The sequence below is a fragment of the Electrona antarctica genome, assembly GCF_951216825.1.
Source record: "Electrona antarctica genome assembly, chromosome: 1".
In the NCBI taxonomy this organism is placed as follows: domain Eukaryota; kingdom Metazoa; phylum Chordata; class Actinopteri; order Myctophiformes; family Myctophidae; genus Electrona; species Electrona antarctica.
This window is the reverse complement of record NC_136806.1, coordinates 15,012,919-15,035,766: the sequence shown is the minus strand read 5'-3', so window position 1 is coordinate 15,035,766 and position 22,848 is coordinate 15,012,919. Positions and strand designations below refer to the sequence as shown.

General features: G+C 43.5%; 1 protein-coding gene and 1 long non-coding RNA gene across 2 annotated transcripts; one reads left to right on the top strand and one right to left on the bottom strand.

The window, feature by feature from the left end:
* Positions 1-638: 638 nt before the first annotated feature.
* LOC306941963 lies at positions 639-1,229 on the top strand. The gene is made up of 2 exons (XR_013792220.1): positions 639-906; positions 1,038-1,229. It is a non-coding gene; the product is annotated as an uncharacterized lncRNA (long non-coding RNA).
* A 2-nt stretch (positions 1,230-1,231) lies between these two features.
* On the bottom strand, positions 1,232-22,040 carry LOC306915616 (uncharacterized protein; the record flags this gene model as incomplete). Its single annotated transcript, XM_079493061.1, has 19 exons — positions 1,232-2,311; positions 2,767-2,902; positions 3,284-3,459; positions 3,941-4,069; positions 5,156-5,379; positions 5,592-5,709; positions 7,490-7,583; positions 8,610-8,640; positions 9,221-9,363; positions 10,288-10,449; positions 10,588-11,109; positions 13,147-13,537; positions 18,240-18,532; positions 18,873-19,102; positions 19,898-20,033; positions 20,337-20,512; positions 21,000-21,128; positions 21,725-21,894; positions 22,036-22,040. 19 exons carry the CDS (start codon positions 22,038-22,040, stop codon positions 2,079-2,081), a joined length of 3,498 nt encoding a protein of 1,165 aa, XP_079349187.1. The 3' UTR covers positions 1,232-2,078.
* Positions 22,041-22,848: the final 808 nt, after the last annotated feature.

Sequence of the window (22,848 nt, the reverse complement as noted above, 5' to 3'; positions counted from 1 at the left end):
TTCGCTCTGAAAGAATATATATTCAATGATTTGCGCCACATTTTCACGATTTTCCAAAAATAGCAGATCTACAAGCTCGCAGCTCGTAGCTTGTAGATCTGCTATTTTTCAAAAGCAAAAGTATAACATAATGCTTAAGACACCAAAAGGTGTTCCTGTCCAGAATGGGTTAAAGTCCATACCGCAAACTATGTCATGAAGGGTGATCGGAGCTCTGAGCTCTGAAGCTCTGGAATGCTCTACCCGAAAACATTCGCCTCACTGACTCTCTTACACGTTTTAAATCTCTTTTAAAAACTCATTTGTTTCCTGAAAATAACTTTTTTTGTTTTTCCCTGACATTTTGCTTATGTTGTTGTATTTCTTTTGCTTGAATGTATGGTTATTTCTTGTTTATTATGATAGATCATCTTATTTTCCTTATTTTTCAATTTTTTGTTTTTATTATCCTGTCCATTTTGTGGCTCATGTCTAGAAAGGGGCTATATAAATAAAGTTATTATTATTATTATTATGAATACTTTAGTATAGTTTGTGATGTGTGTTGGAAATAAAATTGAAAAGGTCCTGCCACCCAACCTCTTTGCAACACCATGTACTTACAAAAAATAATGGAGTCAATAATCATTAAAGCAGATTTTTATTTGTATAGCACCATGCAATTACTTAATTTCATTAACTTGTTAGTATTGCAATTGTTAGTATTGCAATGTTCCAACACCTTTGAAAGATTAAATAAAAATGTACTACGAATATTCTGAACAAAATGATTTGGTCCTCTAGCAATTAAAACAAAAACAACTATGTTCTGATTGGCTCAGCAGATTACCCAATAAGGCTCTTCCCTTTTGTCCTCAGACAGAAAGTGCAAAGTGTTTCTTATAAACTCAATAATGATGTCGTACAGCGGACATAGGCGGCAGTGGCTTAAATGGTAAAATGGTGCATTTATATAGCGCCTTTATCCAAGGCGCTTTACATAGATTGTGCATTACATTCACCCATTCATACACCGATGGCAGCGGAAACCATGCAAGGCACCAACTAGCACATCGGGAGCAATTAGAGGTTCAGTGTCTTGCTCAAGGACACTTCGACAGTAACTCTGGGGGAGCCCGGGTTCGAACTGGCAACCTTGCGGTTCCCATCCAGGCACTCTACCCCTGAGCTAGGGCATTCACTTCTAGTCATTTTTACTAGTTGACTAGTTGTTTAACTACCTGCCTACAGGCTTATCAACTAGTCAACTAGTACCAACAAGGTCGACTAGTGAACTAGTCGACTAGTTGCTTAATGCCCTACCCTGAGCCAGTCCCAGTTCGATCCCAGGCTCTCCCAGAAGTGTCCTTGAGCATGATGCTGAACCCCTATTTGCTCCCAATGAGCAGGTTGGTGCCTTGCATGGTTTTCGCAGCCATCGGTGTATGAATGTGTGTGAATGGGTGAATGTAATATGCAATCTATGTAAAGCGCCTTGGATAAAGGTACATGGACCGTACCCTGAGTATTAAACTGAGATTAGGAAACTGAATAAAAACTTCAGAAAACAGAGAACATCATAGGAATGTTTTTTTTCCCCTTCTTTTCTTGGCAGTAAAGTGGTAAAAGCAAAGTGACTACACTGGCTCTGTCGATTTCAAACCAATTCCTGTGGGATTAAATTCTATTTTTATCTTCTTTCTCACTAGCTCTGGATAACAGTATAGTATAAAACACATACTGTATTCCAAGATGATATTAAAACCATAATTATGGGTTCATTTACGTGACCCCCAGGGGTCCTCGGGTGGGTTCCAGGAGGTCCACAGATGAAGTATTTAACATACCATCACAATCATTTATCCATTTATGTTGGCTACTCAAAAATAGCAGATCGACAAGCTCGCAGCACGTCACTCTGTCAGCTTGTACATCTGCTATATTTATTAGAAAACATAATTCTTCTGACATTTTTTAACAGAAAATCTTCTCTTTCTGGGGGTCTTCCTGGCACAAACTCTTATCTTGGGGGAGGGGGGGGGGGCAAATACATATACATTTTCGGTCCTTGGCACAAAAGCGTTGGAAGAACGGCGGATCTAGGGGGAGGAAAAGTAGAGCTCCTTGGTCAGCATGGAGACGATGCACGGGATCTGCTTCTGGCGGTTGTAGCCCGGCAGGTCGGAGTGGGACTGGAAGTCCAGCGCCACCTTGCTGTTGACCCGGATCATGATCCGCATCAGCTCCAGCTCCTTGCTGTGGTGCTGGAGCATCTCGCACAGAGCCTGCATGAACCACGAGCCGCACGCGCTGTTCCTCCACGAGTAGTAGCCTGGAGAGTAGAATGAAACGCGTACGGCTTCAGAACACTGTGGCTTTTGGTTGACGGAGTAAAGGCCTATTCATTCATACCCCAGTTTTAGGTGATAAGGTGACCTCCGAAACGGTGGTTAGTAAAAAACGTGCTTGTGTTGAGCGGTGACCACCGCGGCTCAGTGACGTCGTATTTTAGTTTTCGGTGGTCACCTTATCAACCTAAAACTGGAGTATGAATAGGCCTTAATGCACTGGCAGTAGCATCTTGTTTTGTAAACTGTAAACCCCATTAAGACCGGGAAAGCATTGGCGTCATTTTTAGATTTTTAACAAAAAAGCATGATTGAGTTTGGAAATTCAAAAATAGCAGATATACGAGCTCATAGCGATACAAGTTTGTAGATCTGCTATATTTGGAAAAACATAATGAAGAGTTGTGCAAATCTTTGAATATCATCTGTTATGACTTACCTGGTGCAGTGGAGTAAGCGTACAGGAAGTCCGCCTCCACGGGAATCCTGCATTCTTCTGAATGGACACTCACACTGTCTGTCTCAATGCAACTGTCTGTCTCAATGCCAGGGTCCAGGTCTGTACCACGACATGCCTGGAAAACACACGGGCACATGCTACAGCTGTCAGTGTCACCATTGATTTTTTGATGATTCAATTAATTGCGTTTCCGTCGTTGGACATTGGAATATTGTGAATACAAGTTACATTTTTGCCTTTAAAAAAGGGCGCTCAGGGCATATATGACAAATAACTTGCATAATTTGTAACGTTTTGAGCTATGCTATTTCAGAAAAAATGTGTTTGGAAATAATATACGTTTTTCAACATGGAAATGATTATGATGAATATGCATATAAAATACTTGCGACAAGACGACAAGTGGCATCACAAATTCTTAACATTATCATCAATCCAGAGCTAGATCTGTGCGTGCGTCCATGCGTGAGAGGATGCGTGCGTGCGTGTGACTGACCTGTATGAAGAAGAGTTTGGGTTTCCCCACCAGACTCCGACAGCGGTCTCCTCTGAACATTTCCGTCAGTGTTTTCAGCTCTACGTAGTTATCCGTTCCGAAGATCTTCCCCTCTTCTCCGTGGCTCAGCATCACGCACACAAACGACGCACAGCGACTGTGGTCCTCCTGGGATACTGTGAAGTAGAGGAACGGAGGAGACAAAGACATTGTTTAACATGTGTCCAGACCTTATTATTATTATTATTTCCAGCTATATTTTAGACTGGTCCTTGGGATTGTCCTAGGGATTGTTAGGCTAAATCTTATCAACCCCAAGTCTTTATTAAAGACCACTAAAGATTATGCTTTTCTTGGTGGGAAAATGGGACAATACTAAATTATTTGCAGGACTGGTTTTGCTTGTATTGCTTAAACGTGGGACTGTTGAACAGAATGCAATTGTTTAGTTTCCAAGTGATTTTAAGTGGTTGATGTAAGGAGAAAAAATAAGTTCCTACAGGCCTCCTGTAGTAACTCTAAGGACCACCTGTTGAAGACCCATGGAAGAGGGTTTCTTATCTGTGATTATGGGCCCTAATTGCATCAGTGCCTGCAAATTATGAGCAGGGCAGCTTGCACCGTCTGTTAAATATGTAATAATAGTAAACAACATACTTTTGTATAAGATGTCTTGCATCTGGCCTACAGTCTGGTCGTTGGCCACTTTGGTCTTGTAGCCGAGCCCAGCGAAGGTCTTCATGACAGCGCCCGCGTCAACATCTGTGCCGTTACGGACATTCATCCCTGTACGCGAGCAGACACACACACACACACACACACACACACACACACACACAGACACACAGACACACAGACACACACAATAAAGCAGGGGTCGGCAACCATTCTGACAAGTGAAGTGCTGAAGAATGACGTTTTCATTTTCTTGATAGTCAGTATGCCATATCAACATGAAGTTTGAATACGACAACACTTAAAAATTACATATTTCAACTGATGTTGTCTGTCCATTAGGGCTTAGGCTATACCTTATATTTTATTTCCCATCAGGATGTAGCCTAATTATCATTAGACCCACCTATCTCCCAGACTCCCTCCCCGGTCACTTATCAGTTTGATTGAATGTCAAATTATGTGCAGGCTGTAATTTGGCTGTAAATTACTAAATTGTTTAGAAAACTATCTCTCACACATGCCAGTGTGTCAGTGATCACCCTCCCCTGTGCCAATGTTGGCACCCGTGCCTAAGGTTGCCTATCCCTCATATAAAGGACTTTATTCATTATAAGTATATAACTCAAAGACTGTGCTGTTCAAAACGCATATATAACATGTCTTTAGTTTCAGTCTTTGTCAGTTTATACTATGACAGCCAGGACATTGCTGCATATTGTATATGGTTATATGGCACTTTTTATGGTTTCGTTTCCCGTAAATCGATGCCCTATGTCAGGGTTCTCCAATAGGCGGCCCGCGGGCCATTTGCGGCCCTCCCCCTTGTGGCCCCTGGAAGAATTTCTCAAAAAAAAGAAAGGGGGTCCCAGATATAAATGGCATTAAATGGGGGTCAATAGCTTATGCATGTCAAACTGGGCATCCTTTTCAAATGGGGTCTTGCCCTGAAAATGAATTTTCAGGACAAGACCTCGACCTCGTGCGTGCAGACTCGGCCCCCAGCCTGGTACCCTAGTCAAAATATGTTCCTTGAGGAAACTTAATTGGGGAACCCTGCCCTATGTCATCATACAAGAGTGTAACGTGTTAAATCTAGAACTGACAACCAATTTTGAAACCAATAATAATAATAAACCAAAAAACGAAACTAAGACTAAATGTTTTAGTTTGTCATTTAGTTGACATTATTATTACCTGTGTTCCTGTGGAAGTTCTTGTTGTTGATGATGATGCAGTTGCCCATGCTGGGGTAGTCCATGTTGTAGCGGTACTGGTCAAGCGGTACTGGTACTGAGGACACCGCAGCAGTACCAGTACCAGTACCAGCAGCAGCAGCAGCAGCCGCAGCAGCACCAGCAGTCCCATCGTCTGTCGTGTTGCTGCCCTTACCGTCCTTGGGTGGCTGGGGGTCCTTATCCCTGTGACACACATTTGAACCATTTATTCATGTCCACATATAGGAGAGCATAGACGGCCCTAAATATTAAATGTACAGTTGTACATTCAATGATTTTCAAAGATTTTGGATATTGGAATTTGGCTTAGGGTTCAGAGTCTTGCTCAAGGACACTTCGACATTTTGCCAGGAGGAGCCGGGAATCGATCCTGGATTCCAAGACGGCCACTCTACCTCCTGAACCCTAAGGCGAATGGGAATCGTAAGGCGTCGACAGCATCCCCGTTGTTTCCTGTATCTGCATCACAGTCGGACGACATGACGATCCTACGTACGACGCTATGCCAATAAACTGTGGAGGAAATGTAAACATGGCCGGCGGTTAAAACAATGACAGGCTGAGCCTTGAAGAATGGAGACAATGAATAAATACATTTCTGGACAAAGTACTCAATACAAGCCCGGTACTTGAGTGAAAGTATAGGTACTCCTCCGGATTAAGATTAAGGATGGGACTAAAAAATTAAAAAACGCTCTCAATAACAGTATTGTGGTTACTTTAATTTATCGTGAAATTGTCCTCCGTTGTACACTAGGATGAATTCATATATACATATACATACATGAATTCATATACATAAGGGTATCGGCCGATATTTGCCGTTATCAATCAATATCGGTGTCAGAAAATAAAACTTCCATTAACCAATGGCTGTGGCCGATATTTATCTGTTGTTGATAAGCATACATCGTGCGTTGGCTATGTTGGTTATCTGCAGCCTCCCAAGCTGTAGATTCTGAACATTTATTTCTTGTATTGAAGATACGTATTTGTAACAAAAAATAAATAAACATTATATATATATATATATATCAGTATCAGCAATAGGCAAACTGATATTTTAAACATTGGTATATCGGCCATGAATTTCCATATTGGTGCATCTCTACAATGAACTGTACCCTATAGTAGCCCATGCTGAACAAACTTAAGAATAGCTCAACTGAAAGTGAAAGTAAACAGAGATAATCATACTGTTGGCTATGCATGTAGTTAATATCTAGCCCTAGAATGACTGAGACAAATGTATTATTATTACTATATACAAATCAAATGTAGGCCTATGTAATATCATAGACATTATAGGGACTTTTACATTGATTACATGACCAAATAGGATGATATACCTACAAGTTGGAGGCCAATCTTATTTTGTTATGTAACACATGTAAAAGTATACAGAAGAGAAGATCTTGATATTACAGTTGTAGGTTCAAGGTTGTACTTTATTGTTACTTCTTGTGTACAGGTACAGTAAAACTTAGTTTTGTTTGGCTTCCTTCAGACAATGCAGCAGCATTCATAGATAACGTGACATTCAAAACAACAACAAAACACAGCAAGCACAGCAAACAAAGGCAGAGAATAAAGAATGCAAGAATAAAGAGCTATCAAAGAGTTACAAAGAGGTTACCTACAACTGACTGTAATATCCTATTATTTCTGTATATTAATTAATTGTAGCTACACAAGAGGAGTAGCAAGCAGCCACAATTATACACTGCCATTATGTTGGAAATGTAATATGTTCAATTTGTTTTTGTTATCTTTAAAAAAGAATCACACCCGTGTGAACTGAGTGGTGCAGCTTCTCTCTCTCTCTCTCTCTCTCTCTCTCTCTCTCTCATTAGCAGGCAACAGTGCAACACTCTCTCTCTCTCTGTTTCTGGCACAACAGCGCCACGTTTGCCCCTACTGGTACTCTAAACATCGGGACATAGTCACAAATCACATAGGGTCAAGGGACATTGCTGTTCCTTACAAGACACCACTTCACTACAACAATGACAAATTAATTTAAAGCATGATAGAAAATCCATGTCAGCCTCATTGTAAATATTCGATACATTGCTGTTGGTGTCGCGCGCACCGAAAAGAGCCGATCTACAAGCTCAGAACGCGTCGCGCTGAGCTTGTAGATCGGCTCTTTTCGTGTTAAGGGCGTAAAGTCTGGACGTTTCCTACTTTCTAGAAGTAGTTATAGCAATCACATATGCGTTTGCATTTACTGTCGTGCAGCAACTGGCATTGATTTAACTAGAATACTTTAAGAACTTTTGAGGGAAAAAACAACCTACCGTTGTTGACGTGTTGTTGACTGGAACAGCAGAGATAATAAACGTCCTCTGACTACTACTACTATAAGGAAATGCCCCTTTATAGCTCTATGGGAAATGCATTGCATTCATTGTGAGGATATATATCATATCCCATAGGCCGGAGGGACGATCTGAGCTGTGATTGGCCAGTTGTTGGTATACCTGGAAACCCAGTCGTCATGGAGACAGGGAGGAGGGGGGTGTTAAACTGGTATCAACCCAACCTGTGGAACCTGTGTGTTAGCCTGGCTAATAAGCCAGACTCAAATCACACTGTCGTGTGATTCGGTCTGGCTTATTAGCCAGGCTACCTGTGTGTCCCATAGTATAGGCCCTATACCCAAAGGTTAAGGTCACACCCTATACTATAGGGTGTGACCTTAACCTTTGGACAGGATCCCTGCCAGGGGTGGGTGAGTTGGGGGTGAGTTGAGGTGGGGTGGAGAAGGCCTGTGTTCACTGTTTTACTTTGAGTAAAAAGTACAAAAGTATTGCATTACAGTACCAAAGTTATAGGCTAATAGTAGTCTTAAGTTTTTCAAAAATGTCAAAAACGTTTTTCCGAAATAGTAGAAATAGGACATTATTAACCTTTACATGGTTAATGTAATATCTTGCATTAATAATCAAATCTGCAAAGTTAGAAGAATCCATCATAATTTTTGTAAGAGTGCCGAGCGGCCAAGGCAATAAATGAGTAGAGACCAGTCCAGGGGCACCTTCAATAAGGCTTTATTTCTTCCATTTTCATCAATCACTTTGACAGTCAAATACAATGCAACCTGTCATCATCCTGGTTAGAAACAACTGACTCCCTTTTATAGGGTGGGGACCAATTACCTGGTTACTAGTCCATACCATTCCCCAGGTAACCATAACAATATTCCCCACTCCTAGAATCACACAATGCATTTTACATAAACCTACTACATATATATGCACCCTCAATACCTATTCACAGTTAGCATTTAGCATAGAAATATATACACAACCCATACATGATTACATTCATTATAGTCCCTCCCAGTCTCCCCTTCTATTCATCTCCCACTTGGTGTCACCCTCCCGGAACTATAAAAGGGGTGCCTGTACCCAGAGGGAACTCATTTGCCCGAACACCACCCTGAAAGGAGGATGAGAATAACAGAGGTAAGTTTAGACATCAGATATTTACATTCCTTCTTCACTAGTCTTCTCATTATACTGGTCAATTAGAAAGTATGCTGTCTTCTTTATTCCTAAACTAATGTGCCTCTATCTGTTCATTTGTAGGTGTATGATGAGATCGGCACGTCCGCCCCTTCAAGAATCACAGACAACTCAGTGTCCCCCCTGCATAACCTTAGCTTCAATAAATGCATTTGTTACAATTTGTGTCCTTATTTACATTATACCATACATGTAGGATTGGGTTAGCATATACATTAGGTATAGTAACGGCGTCCGCCGTTACATTTCCTCCCCCCTCTCCCAAGAGTACAGTACCTCAGCCCTCATGTACCCGTGAGAGACAGTCGGCCACTAGGTTGGCCTTCCCTGGTCGATACTGAACTGTGAAGTCATAGGGTTGCAAGGCCAGGTACCACCCAGTGAGACGTGTGTTAGAGTCCCTCATCCTGTTCAGCCACTGTAGAGCCCTATGATCAGTCTCAAGGAGAAAGTGCCGGCCCAGCAAATAGTATTTAAGTGATTCAATGGCCCACTTCATGGCCAGGCACTCCTTCTCCACTGTCGAGTACCTTGTCTCTCGGTCCTCCAGCTTGCGGCTCAGGAACAGCAGTGGACGGCTCTCTCCCTCCACTTCTTGCAGAAGCACTGCCCCGAGGCCGACACCTGAGGCATCCGTCTGTAGTGTGAACGGTCGTGCAAAGTCAGGAGTGTGGAGAACAGTGTCACTTGTAATGGCATTCTTTAGATCTTTGAACGCTCGCTCACACTCATCAGTCCATCTCACCTTGTTTGGGGCCGAGTCTTTAGTGAGGTCAGAGAGAATAGCTGCCCTCTCTGAACAATGGGGTATGAATTTCCGATACCACCCTACCAGCCCTAGGAACCCCCGAACCTTCTTCTTAGTGGTAGGGGTGGGGTATGAATGGATGGCATCCACTTTCCCCACTCGAGGTTTGATTACCCCCTGTCCAACAATATGGCCCAGATACTCCACCTGTTTCTGTGCCAATGCACACTTGCGTGGATTGATGGTGAGCCCCGCCTTTTTAATCAGGTGGAGGACCTCTTGCAGATGAGCCACATGTTCGTTCCAGGTCTGGCTAAAAATGACACAATCATCCAAGTATGATGCCGCAAACTCCGGCACGTCCCTCAGTACTTGGTCCATGAGACGTTGAAATGTTGCTGGTGCACCCTGTAGGCCAAACGGCATCACTTTGAATTGAAACATACCATATGGTGTTGTAAATGCTGTCAGCTCCTTGGTCTCAGGTGCCAGGGCCAGTTGCCAGTACCCCTTGTTTAAGTCAAGTGTGGAGATAAATGCGGAGTCCCCCACCCTCTCCAGCAACTCATCAATCCGGGGCATGGGATAGGCTTCCATCTTAGACACTGAATTGAGGTACCTGAAATCAATACAAAATCTCAGTGAGCCATCCTTTTTTGGCACCAACACAATAGGGCTACACCACTCACTGTTCGATGTTTCAATTATGCCCATTTGCAGCATCAGTTCAATCTCCTCCTTAAGTTTGGGCACTATACGTTCAGGGATCCTGTAGCACTTCCGGCGGGGTGTAGCATCCGTTTTTAGGTATACCTTGTGCTGTGCCAGTGTTGTAAAGCCAGGCTTTTCTTGGAACAGCTCAGGGTCCAGCATTGCTCTCATCTCCTCCTGCTGGTCAGGCTGGAGATGAGAGAGGTCCACTGCACTGGGCTTGGTGACCTCGGTGGGGAATGACTGCTCTCTCTGCTCCTCGTCCTCAAGAGCACAGACCAACAACTGTTGCTGGGCTGGCTGTTGGCTTGGTAGTGATTGCTCCTGAAAAACCTTGAGTAGGTTAACATGAAAATGCTGATATTTTTTCAATTTGTCAGGCATGTACAGTTCATATGTTACCTGGCCCAGGCGCTTGGTGATTTGGTACGGCCCCTGCCATTTGGCCAACAGCTTACAGTCACTAGTTGGAAGGAGCAGCAACACCCGTTGACCTGGCAGCAATGTCCTGTCCCTGGCCTTCTTGTCATACCAGGTCTTTTGGGTGGTTTGTGCTGTCCTCATGTGCTCTTGTGCTAGAGCAGTCATCTGTTCAAGTCTCTCTCTCATTTTGATCACATAGGCAACCACACTCTCCTGATCTGTAGTCGGCTTCTCCCAATGCTCTCTCAGGAGGTCCAGTGGCCCCCTCACCTGGCGACCGTAGAGAAGCTCAAATGGTGAGAAGCCTGTTGACGCCTGTGGCACCTCACGATATGCAAACAGCAAATAGGGCAGCCATTGGTCCCAATCAGAGCCTGTATTGTCCACAAACTTCCGCAGCATGCTCTTTAGTGTCCGATTAAATCTCTCCACTAACCCGTCCGTCTCGGGGTGGTACGGGGTGGTCTTGATGCCCTTCACTCCTAGCAACTGATAAACCTGCTGCAATAGTTTTGACAGGAAGTTTGTAGCACAATCTGTAAGGACCTCTCTAGGCACCCCTACTCTTGAAAAAAGTTGCAAAAGACAATTGGCAACCTGTCTGGCTTTGATAGATCTGAGGGGAAATGCTTCTGGATACCGGGTGGCGTAATCACAAATTACTAAGATATATCTGTGGCCTGAGGAACTTTTTTCAAGGGGCCCCACAATATCCATGCCTATTCTGTGAAAAGGGGTGTCAATAATAGGTAATGGTTGAAGCTGTGCACGGGCTACTCCTCTAGCTGATGATAGCTGACATGTTTCACATGAAGCACAAAAGCCTTTCAACTGGGTGTACATGCCTGGCCAAACAAACCTACTGGCAATTCTATTCATGGATTTCTGAAATGCTAAGTGTCCTGCCCAAGGTATAGAGTGACCCAGCTCCATAACTTTATGTGCAAGGCTCTGTGGCAAAGCTAAGGCTTCAACCTGACCCTGTCGCTGGTAGAGAATGCCATTTTTAATCACATAGCTAGCCTCTGCTAAACAGTCTGCCTTGCCCTGTTTCTCCCCCTCAACCTCTGACACTTTATCAAACCAAGTGGTTAGTGTAGGGTCAGCTTGCTGCAGTGCTGCTATGTCCGATGGAATGTGAAAATTCAGTGGCTGACTGGGATTTTCCGTTTCCTCACACTGTATCCTGGCCGTAGCCAAAACCTTTTCCCTCCTTCTCTGAGCTCTGGACTTTGGTTGCTTGACCGGGCCTGCCTCCAACTCAGCATGATAATAGGGTAACTCTTCTAGAGTATTTATTTTCTTCTGAGCTCTGGTTATGACCACGTTACATGCTGTAACTGTAGGGTGGGGTTCTAGCTGCTGCTGCTCAGCCTCCTGATTCTGTGCCTCCCCTGTGCCCTCATTGATAACCTGGTTTCTCTCTTTTGACTGCTGTATCAAGTCTAGCAATGTGGGGACATCGTTGCCAAGCACAACTGGATATGGTAATGTGGGCACTAATGTGACTGGCATGAGATAAGTCTGTCCACCTACAGTAAGATACACCTCAGCTGTGGGGTACACTTTCTGATCCCCATGAACACAACAAATGTTTGACGTGGTGTCACTCCACAGCTCTCTAGGGACTATGCTGGACAACACAACAGACTGACAGCTGCCCGTGTCCAGAAGAGCCTCCTCTCTCCGACCATTGACTAACACTGGTGCAGTGTGCATTTTGTCTTGAGCTGAGACTGAGTGGGTGGGTCTGGGGACTGAACATAACAAAGAAGGTTTATTCTGTCTGTTAGCAGGACATGTGTACTGTGTATGGCCCATCTCATTACACTGATAACATCGTATGTCTGGTCTAGAACTGGGGAAAGACTTAGTGGTGTTAGGTTTACTGTAAGAGCTTTGCCTGGCACTGGATTGATTTCTAGCCTGAGCTTGACCACCCCCCTTGGACTTACTGCCTCCAGTGTAGTAGTTGTCACGGCCATATGTGGGTCCTCTGCTCCCAGATCTGGCCGACAGAAAAACCTCAGCCAGCCGGGAGGCCTCTCCCGCTGACTTTGGGTCACGTTCTCGGATCCAAACTTCCATTTCTGGATCCACCATCCTCAAGAACTGCTCTAGGATCAGTAACTCTGAAATATCCTTCACAGTGGAGGTATCTGGTTTGACCCATTTCGTAAACAAGTCCTTCAACCGCACATAAAGTTCCCGTGGGGTTTCTTCCTGATGAATGTCCAGTGACCGGAACCTTCTTCTGTAGGTGTCCACTGTGATCTCATATTTAGCTAGAATCCCTTCCTTGATTTTGTCGTAGTCTTCAGAATCTGCAAAGTCCATGAGAACATAAGCACTGCGTGCCTTACCCGTGAGCACAGGGACTAATTGAATAGCCCACTCCTCTTTTGGCCAATAACAAACCGTGGCCATTCTTTCAAAGGTTGTCAGGTAGTGTTCAATATCATCATCCGGGGTGAGTGGTATTAACCTAGGGTCTCTGTGTCGTGGTGGTGCTGGATCGTTTTGTCGTTTGATGCTCACCCCCGTATTTCTCCCCCTCTCCTGGTGGTGGCTGGTTCCCGGGGTCTCCTCCTCCTCTTCCGGCTCCTCATTATCAACAGCATCACCATGGTCGTCCCCATCATCCTCATCTTCCTCTCCTCTGTCCGCCATGTCATTCATCTGTGCTTGCATGTGTAACACCTGCTGGTGGATCTTTTTCCATCTCTCGTCTTGGCGTGCAGCCTCCCTTTCCATCCGTTTGTCTCTAGTAGTCTGGGTGACAGCCATTGACTTCACCAGGTCACTCAACTCGTCCAGTTTGTCAGGCTTACTGGCTGCTTCGTCCTCCTGCTGGTCAATTGCTGTACTTGTCGCCCCATCATCTGGTTCCTCTTGCTGTTCTTGTTTCTTGTCCTTCCCTCTGGTCTTGCTGGCCATAGTTATGTGCTATTAAAGCACCCGCTACTCCAGAGAGGCTGGGACCACCACTGCTACCACTTGTAAGAGTGCCGAGCGGCCAAGGCAATAAATGAGTAGAGACCAGTCCAGGGGCACCTTCAATAAGGCTTTATTTCTTCCATTTTCATCAATCACTTTGACAGTCAAATACAATGCAACCTGTCATCATCCTGGTTAGAAACAACTGACTCCCTTTTATAGGGTGGGGACCAATTACCTGGTTACTAGTCCATACCATTCCCCAGGTAACCATAACAATATTCCCCACTCCTAGAATCACACAATGCATTTTACATAAACCTACTACATATATATGCACCCTCAATACCTATTCACAGTTAGCATTTAGCATAGAAATATATACACAACCCATACATGATTACATTCATTATAGTCCCTCCCAGTCTCCCCTTCTATTCATCTCCCACTTGGTGTCACCCTCCCGGAACTATAAAAGGGGTGCCTGTACCCAGAGGGAACTCATTTGCCCGAACACCACCCTGAAAGGAGGATGAGAATAACAGAGGTAAGTTTAGACATCAGATATTTACATTCCTTCTTCACTAGTCTTCTCATTATACTGGTCAATTAGAAAGTATGCTGTCTTCTTTATTCCTAAACTAATGTGCCTCTATCTGTTCATTTGTAGGTGTATGATGAGATCGGCACGTCCGCCCCTTCAAGAATCACAGACAACTCAGTGTCCCCCCTGCATAACCTTAGCTTCAATAAATGCATTTGTTACAATTTGTGTCCTTATTTACATTATACCATACATGTAGGATTGGGTTAGCATATACATTAGGTATAGTAACGGCGTCCGCCGTTACAATTTTGTATGTTTATTTATGTTCTTATATTCCTATAAGTCTTTTTAATTTTAGTTTTCAATACAGTTAGTTTACTTTCACTTAGAGGCACATGACGTGTGGTCACATTTTTATTATTTAGAAAAAGTTTAGTTTTAGTTTCAGTTTTACTTTATAGTAGACCATTTGGTCTTTGTCCACAATTCCATGCCTCCAGGCAAACGTTGATCAAAATAACAATTCTTCTACATTCTCTAATTGTGTAGACTTGACCCTTACGGGTCCATTTGGTTTAATTTTACGCTCTCAAGAGTTAAAGATCTATCAGGGTCCATTTGGTTACCAACTCTCCATCATTTAGCTGGGTGGGGACCACCTGGAAACCCCTCAAGGACCAGGGGGTAAGAGGACAGAGTACGGCGGCGGTGGCTCAGGGGTAGAGTGGCTGGATGGAAACCGCAAGGTTGCCAGTTCGAACCCGGGCTCCCCCAGAGCCAGTGTCGAAGTGTCCTAGAGCAAGACACTGAACCCCTAATTGCTCCTGATGCTGGTTGGTGCCTTGCATGGTTTCTACAGCCATCGGTGTATGAATGTGTGTGAATGGGTGAATGTAATGCACAATCTGTAAAGCGCCTTGGATAAAGGTGCTATATAAATGCACCATTTACCATTTTACAGCAACTTGGTGTTGCCTGGTCTTCAAGATGCTCGAGGCCGAGGGACCAGCACCCACGCACCTGTCAAACTACCTGAAAAGAGCGAGAAACGCCCACACGGGCACAACCCCAGAGGGAGCTCCACTGATCTCATTCCCCCCAGATTTGGCACAAACATGGGGATGAATCCATTCTACTGTTATGCCACCAACATGTGGAATGCCCGGCCTATACACCAGACATCAAACAGTGTGACTCCATACCCTCCTTTTAAACCACCATAAAAGCAACTTAGTGGCTCCTGCCACTAAAATGTGGAACGCCCGGCCCTACCAACAGTGAGTGTGCACTTGTGTTTTGTTTGTGTTTGTTTTGCCAATTTACATTTCCATGGGTGTGTGACCGTACACATGGGTGTGACCCAGAATAAGATAAGAGGGATAATGACTTATTTTAGTCCTGCAGCCGCTTCTAAAAACACCGTATAGGTGTTCCAAATCTAAATGGGTTAATGAGTACACTGACATTGCCGGTTACCTTACATGACCTCATCTTTTGTCAATGAATGTAAACAGCACTTTTTAGACTTAGATAGCATTTGATACAGACTTATAGCATGTTATGTAGACAGCACAATACTTGCATTGTATGTAGTCATAGCACTTCATAGTATATATGTACAGCATAGTATAGTAATGTATAGTTTATATGTACAGTGTCATTATATAGATATGTTCTAGCTACGTTCTTAGCTTACGCATGTTTCTTGATAAATGCTTTTTATATATGTGATGTATTCCCATGCTTTTTGTTCTTGCTTAATGTAAGTCGCTCTGGATTAAGAGCGTCTGCTAAATGCCTAAATTGTAAATTGTAATTGTAAATTGTAACAGCCATAAGACATGTGGATCCCTTGACTCCTTCAAAACCGCTCTCAAAGTGTGGTCTGAGTCTGAGTCCCCCCCCCCACACACACACACAAACTTCCTTTTCCCCATACTGTGCATGTTTTTCCCTTTTTTACTTTCTTTACATGATTTCCTGTTTTTCTTTTTTTATAGAAGTGTATATTTGTACGTCTTTAAATGTTCTGATGAATTGAAAATGGTGGACCCTGTTGTAAACAAGTTTAGTGCTTTATCATGGTTCGCCCACAAAGTATTGACTTGTGCTTTCGTTTCAAATGTATGCATTCTGCATAGGCCTACTGTGAAATAACAATTTCAATCAATCAATCAATCAAGTCTTCTAACTTTGCCAAAATAAATTTACCCCCCACTGTGTTTCTATAAATATACTTGTATTGCTCCTATAGTGTTGATGGTTTCTTGTATTCTAAGAATTGTATGGCTTTACGTCTTTATGTCTGAATTTTATACATAGGACCACAATAGAAACAAGCCCTACAGGGCTTTTCATACCGGTATGTTATACTTTTAGAATGGTTGTACGTTTTGCAAACTGTAAATAAAGTATTCAATCAATCAAACCTTTGCACCCCTAGATAGTAAACTAAATATAGAATTATGGTGTTGTCACCCTGTCATGGTGTTAGCCTTGCTGACCAGGAAATGTTTGTTTTCTGTAGAAGCAACAACAACAAAAATCAAATTTAAAATGTAGACTTTCTCTTGATCATGCAAAGCATCAACATGCCACCGGGTGGCGCCAGTTCAGCAGCGGTGAGGTGTTTTCTATCCTTCCTCAGTTCATAATGCATTGCTGTCTTAATGAATGGCTCTATTCACAATTTCACACCCACCCAGTGTTTATGTTGCTCCGGCTTTTCCAGGGGCAGTCAGTCCAACTCGCTAAAATCACATTCCACCGATAATAATTACAAAAAAACTGTAAAGGTTGAATTGAATGATATGTAGCCAAAAGATTCTTTAAAGGACAACTTTAGTTTTAGGTTGTTATTAGAGAAAGTAAAAGATGAGCGTTAATTTTTCTTCATTTACTGCTTTCTTTCAATTTAGGGAATTTAGCGTTTTTTGACAGGGGGGCGGGGGCATTCGAGCATGGGGCTAAATATGTATTGTTTTACAAAATTTGATAGCGATTTTTTTTTTTATTATTTACTCTAGTCCTACTAAACCCCAAGAAATTACATCTGGCCACAAAATATCACAAGATCTACTGAATGTGTCAAACTGACATATTGAGCCTATGAATGCTCGAATGCCCCCGCCGCCCTGTCAAAAACTGCTAAAATCTCTAAAACGAAAGAAAGCAGCAAATGAAAAAAAAATAACACTCATCTTTTACTTTCTCTAATAACAACCAAAAACATGAACCTTGGTTGAAAAAAACTAAAGTTGTCCTTTAACGGTATGCTTGAAATAGCATACCGTTAAAAAAGTTACAGTATTGCCCACAATGCAATAACTATTAATAATTAACTATTATTAGCACATTGTGTATAAACTCAATTGACAGATGTATTTTTTTCCCTTCCTTTTTTCTTTCAAAGAGCTATGTTGTGCACATCCATGCTGGTGACAAAATAAAAAAGTCTGCACACTAAAAAAGCATTTTGACCATAAAACCTGGCCTTCATCATTAAAAGTAGGCTAATCCAGCCACACGTGGTTCTCAAAGTGGGGTCCGGGGACGCAAAGGGTCCCTCGAGGGAGTTCAGGGGGGCCCTCAGCAAAATGTGTTAATATAGAATTAAAAAACAACACCAGAGGGAGTTCCACTGACTCCCCCAGATTCGGCACAAACCTGGGGATGAATTAATTCTGCTGTTATGCCTAAATGTGGAATGCCCTACCATTACCAAAACGTTTGACTCCATACCCTCCTTCTAAACCACCATAAATGAGCACCTGTCTGCAATTTATAACTGGACCTAGACAAGTCTTTACTGAAATAAATGACCGCCCACTGTTGTTTATTTTTTCCTGTAAATATACTTTTATTGCTCCTAGTCTTCTTCATATGTCTTGATGAATTGATTACATATTTAAGAACGATTGTATAACGCTGTACTTTTTTCCAAATTAACTGTAAAGTATTCAATCAATCAATATATGATGAGGTAGCAGAGATTACTGCCGTACTGGGGTTGAGCTTGGGGGTACTGGGGTTGAGTTTGGGGGTACTGGAGGTACTGGGGTTGAGCTTGGCTGGTACTGGGGGTACTGGGGTTGAGCTTGGCTGGTACTGGGGGTACTGGGGTTGAGCTTGGGGGTACTAGGGGTACTGGGGTTGAGCTTGGCTGGTACTGGAGGTACTGGGGTTGAGCTTGGGGGTACTGGGGGTACTGGGGTTGAGCTTGGGGGTACTGGGGGTACTGGGGTTGAGTTTGGGGTACTGGATGTACTGGGGTTGCGCTTGGCTGGTACTGGGGGTACTGGGGTTGAGCTTGGGGGTACTGGGGTTGAGCTTGGGGGTACTAGGGGTACTGGGGTTGAGCTTGGCTGGTACTGGAGGTACTGGGGTTGAGCTTGGCTGGTACTGGAGGTACTGGGGTTGAGCTTGGGGGTCCTGGAGGTACTGGGGTTGAGCTTGGGGACACATGTGGGTGAGTACGAGTACTCTGTCCACCACTAACCTCGCGTCACCAGACTTTCACCTTGGTTGTTCAGTTCTTTTCATTTTCGGTCCTTGGCACGAAAACGTTGGGAGAATGGCGGATCTAGGGGAGGGAAAGTAGAGCTCCTTGAACGTTGGGAGAACGGCGGGTCTAGGGGGAGGGAAAGTAGAGCTCCTTGAACGTTGGGAGAACGGCGGGTCTAGGGGGAGGGAAAGTAGAGCTCCTTGAACGTTGGGAGAACGGCGGGTCTAGGGGGAGGGAAAGTAGAGCTCCTTGAACGTTGAGAGAACGGCGGGTCTAGGGGGAGGGAAAGTAGAGCTCCTTGGTCAGCATGCAGACGATGCACGGGATCTGCTTCTGGCCGTCGAAGCCCGGCAGGTCGGAGTGGGACTGGAAGTCCAGCGCCACCTTGCTGTTGACCCGGGTCATGATCCGCATCAGCTCCAGCTCCTTGCTGTGGCGCTGGAGCATCTCGCACAGAGCCTGTATGAACGACGAGCCGCACCCGCTGTTCCTCCACGAGTAGTAGCCTGGAGAGTAGAATGAAACGTGTACGGCTTCAGAAGCAGTGTTGATTTCGTCGACTAAAACTAAGACGAAAAATGTTTGTCGACTACCTTTTTTCACTGACGAAAACTAAATGGAAACTAAATGAAAACTAAGCTATGATGACTAAAACTAAGACTAAATATACTGACAATTCCGTCAACAAATAAAAACTAGACTAAAATGTTAGGAAGGGACTAGTGGACAAGAAATCCAGTATAAGTCATTTTACAATTAGTTGCGTGCTGAAAATAGCCGATCTACAAGCTCACAACGTGTCGCGCTGCCACACGTTGTGGGCTTGTAGATCGGCTATTTTCAGCGAGTGAAAGAAACAGTCATTACGACGGCATCAGGGCCCGCCAAAATACATTTTGTTCGACTAAATCAACTTTAGATTTAGTTGACTAAAATCTTATGATATTTAGTCGACTAAAACTAGACTAACACTAAAGAACAGAGAGATGTGCTTGTGTGAGCGGTGACCACCGCGGCTCAGTGACGTCGTATTTTAGTTTTCGGTGGTCACCTTATCAACCTAAAACGGGAGTATGAATAGGCATTAATGCACTGGCAGTAGTATCTTGTTTTGTAAACTGTAAACCCCATTAAGACCGGGAAAGCATTGGCGTCATTCTTTGATTTTTAACTAAAATGCATGATTGAATACTTCAATATATACGAGCTCATAGCGATACAAGCTTGTAGATCTGCTATTTCTGGAAAAAAAATGAAGAGTTGTGCAAATCTTATCTTGAATATCATCTGTCATGACTTACCTGGTGCAGTGGAGTAAGCGTACAGGAAGTCCGCCTCCACGGGAATCCTGCATTCTTCTGACTGGACACTCACACTGTCTGTCTCAATCCAACTGTCTGTCTCAATGCCAGGATCCAGGTCTGTACCACGACGCGCCTGGAAAACACACAATGCACGGAGCTGTCAGTGTCACCATTATGAAATCCAACTTGACCATTAAATAGTCGCTCAAATAACTATGATTGATGATTCAATTAATTGCGTTTCCGTCGTTGGACATTGGAATATTGTGAATAAAAGTTTAATTTCTGTTTGGACTTTAAAAAAGGTGCTCAGGGCATATATAATAAAGAATAAATACAACTTTATTTGTATAGCACCTTTCATGACCACCAGGCCATCAGATAGAGGCTCTGAGCCACTCTGCTACATGTGCGTGCGTCCATACGTGTGACTGACCTGTAAGAAGAAGAGCTTGGGTTTCCCCACCAGACCCCGACAGCGGTCTCCTCTGAACATTTCCGTCAGTGTTTTCAGCTCTACGTAGTTATCCGTTCCGTAGATCTTCCCCTCGTCTCCGTGGCTCAGCATCACGCACACAAACGACGCACAGCGACTGTGGTCCTCCTGGGATACTGTGAAGTAGAGGAACAGAGGAACAGAGGAGAGACACAGACATTGTTTAACATGTGTCCAGACCTTTTATTTCCAGCTATATTTTAGACTGGTCTTGGGGGAGGCATTTTACTAGGGATTGTTAGGCTACATTTGTATCAACCCCAAGTCTTTATTAAAGACCACTAAAAGATTATACTTTTCTATTAGTTGGGGGGGAAATGGGACAATACTAAAGTCTTGGCAGAACTGGTTTTGCTTGTATTGCTTAAACGTGTGACTGTTGAACAGAATGCAATTCGCCTAACGTTTTTAAGTGGTTGATGTAAGGAGGAAAAAAAGGTTCCTACAGGCCTCCTGTAGTAACTCTAAGGACCACCTGTTGAAGACCCATGGAAGAGGGTTTCTTATCTGTGATTATGGGCCCTAATTGCATCAGTGCCTGCAAATTACGAACAGGGCAGCCTGCACCGTCTGTTAAATATGTAATAATAGTAAACAACATACTTTTGTATAAGAGGTCTTGCATCTGGCGTACAGTCTGGTCGTTGGCCACTTTGGCCTCGTAGCCGAGCCCAGCGAAGGTCTTCATGGCAGCGGCCGCGTCAACATCTGTGCCGTTACGGACCTTCATCCCTGTACGCGCGCAGACACACACACACACACACACACACACACACACACACACACACACACACACACACACACACACACACACACACACACACACACACACACACACACACACACACACACACACACACACACACACACACACACACACACACACACACACATTTGGCTGTAAATTACTAAATTGTTTAGAAAACTATCTCTCACACATGCCAGTGTGTCAGTGATCACCCTCCCCTGTGCCAATGTTGGCACCCGTGCCTGAGGTTGCCGATCCCTCATATAAAGGACTTTATTCATTATAAGTATATAACTCAAAGACTGTGCTGTTCAAAACGCATATATAAAATGTCTTTAGTTTCAGTCTTTGTCAGTTTATACTATGACAGCCAGGACATTGCTGCATATTGTATATGGTTTATATAGCACTTTTTATGGTTTCGTTTCCCGTAAATCGATGCCCTATGTCATCATACAAGAGTGTAACGTGTTAAATCTAGAACTGACAACCAATTTTGAAACCAATAATAATAAAACTAAAAAAAAACTAAACTAAAACTAAATATTTTAGTTTGTCATTTAGTTGACATAATTATTACCTGTGTTCCTGTGGAAGTTCTTGTTGTTGATGATGATGCAGGTACCCATGCTGGGGTAGTCCATGTTGTAGCAGTACGGGTCGGAGGACACAGCAGCAGCAGCAGAAGCTGTCCCATCGTCTGTCGTGTTGCTGCCCGTACCGGCCTTGGGTAGCTGGGGGTCCTTATCCCTGTGACACACATTTTAACCATTTATTCATGTCCACATATAGGAGAGCACAGACGGACCTAAATATTAAATGTACAGTTGTACATTTAAAACATCATGCCATATGTCTGTGTCATGACACAATAGGCATGTCACTCAGTACTCCATGGATATAAGTAACAACGTCTCTGCCATATGTGGCGTCTGCCAATAGAGGGTATTCGTATCCATAAAGTGAGTGGCAAAGTGAGTTTAACGTTGTTTATGGGCTGTCAAGGCCATAAAGTAGTTTTTTGACACTCAGTAGGCACTAACTTCCGGGTATGGTGATGATGTGAGATGTCACATAGTTTTACCCTCTATAATGGAGAGACACAGGACAGTACTTAAAATACCTGCCTAATTACAGTTCTTGCATACTCCCCCCCCCCCCCCCCCCCACCTAGCTAGCAACATACCAACATGCAATGGTGTGACACCATGACTGGTGTAGCATAGGGCTGGTATCTAGGTTTTGAGGTAGTGGATAATAATAATAATAATAATAATAATAATAATAACCTCAACAAATAAGTGCATCTGCTGAATTGATTGTTGATTGTTTGTTTGCAGCATTGAAAATCTAAAGTAGGTGATCATTGTTGAACAATCCGTTATTCAGTGATAACTAGAAACTATGTATGTGTTGATATACTTTTAGCCTTAAAGACTTAATGTACCATGTGCTGTTCACATTTCTTACTAATACTAGTAAGTATATTCTAGCTACTCTAGCCAGTACAGCTATACCTGTATACAGTAAGTGTGTGTGTGTGTGTGTGTGTGTGTGTGTGTGTGTGTGTGTGTGTGTGTGTGTGTGTGTGTGTGTGTGTGTGTGTGTGTGTGTGTGTGTGCTTTCTCCAAGCAATCACATCCACACACCGACGGTGGAGGAAACCGACGGGCAAGGCAGCAACCTGCTCATCGGGAGCAGTTA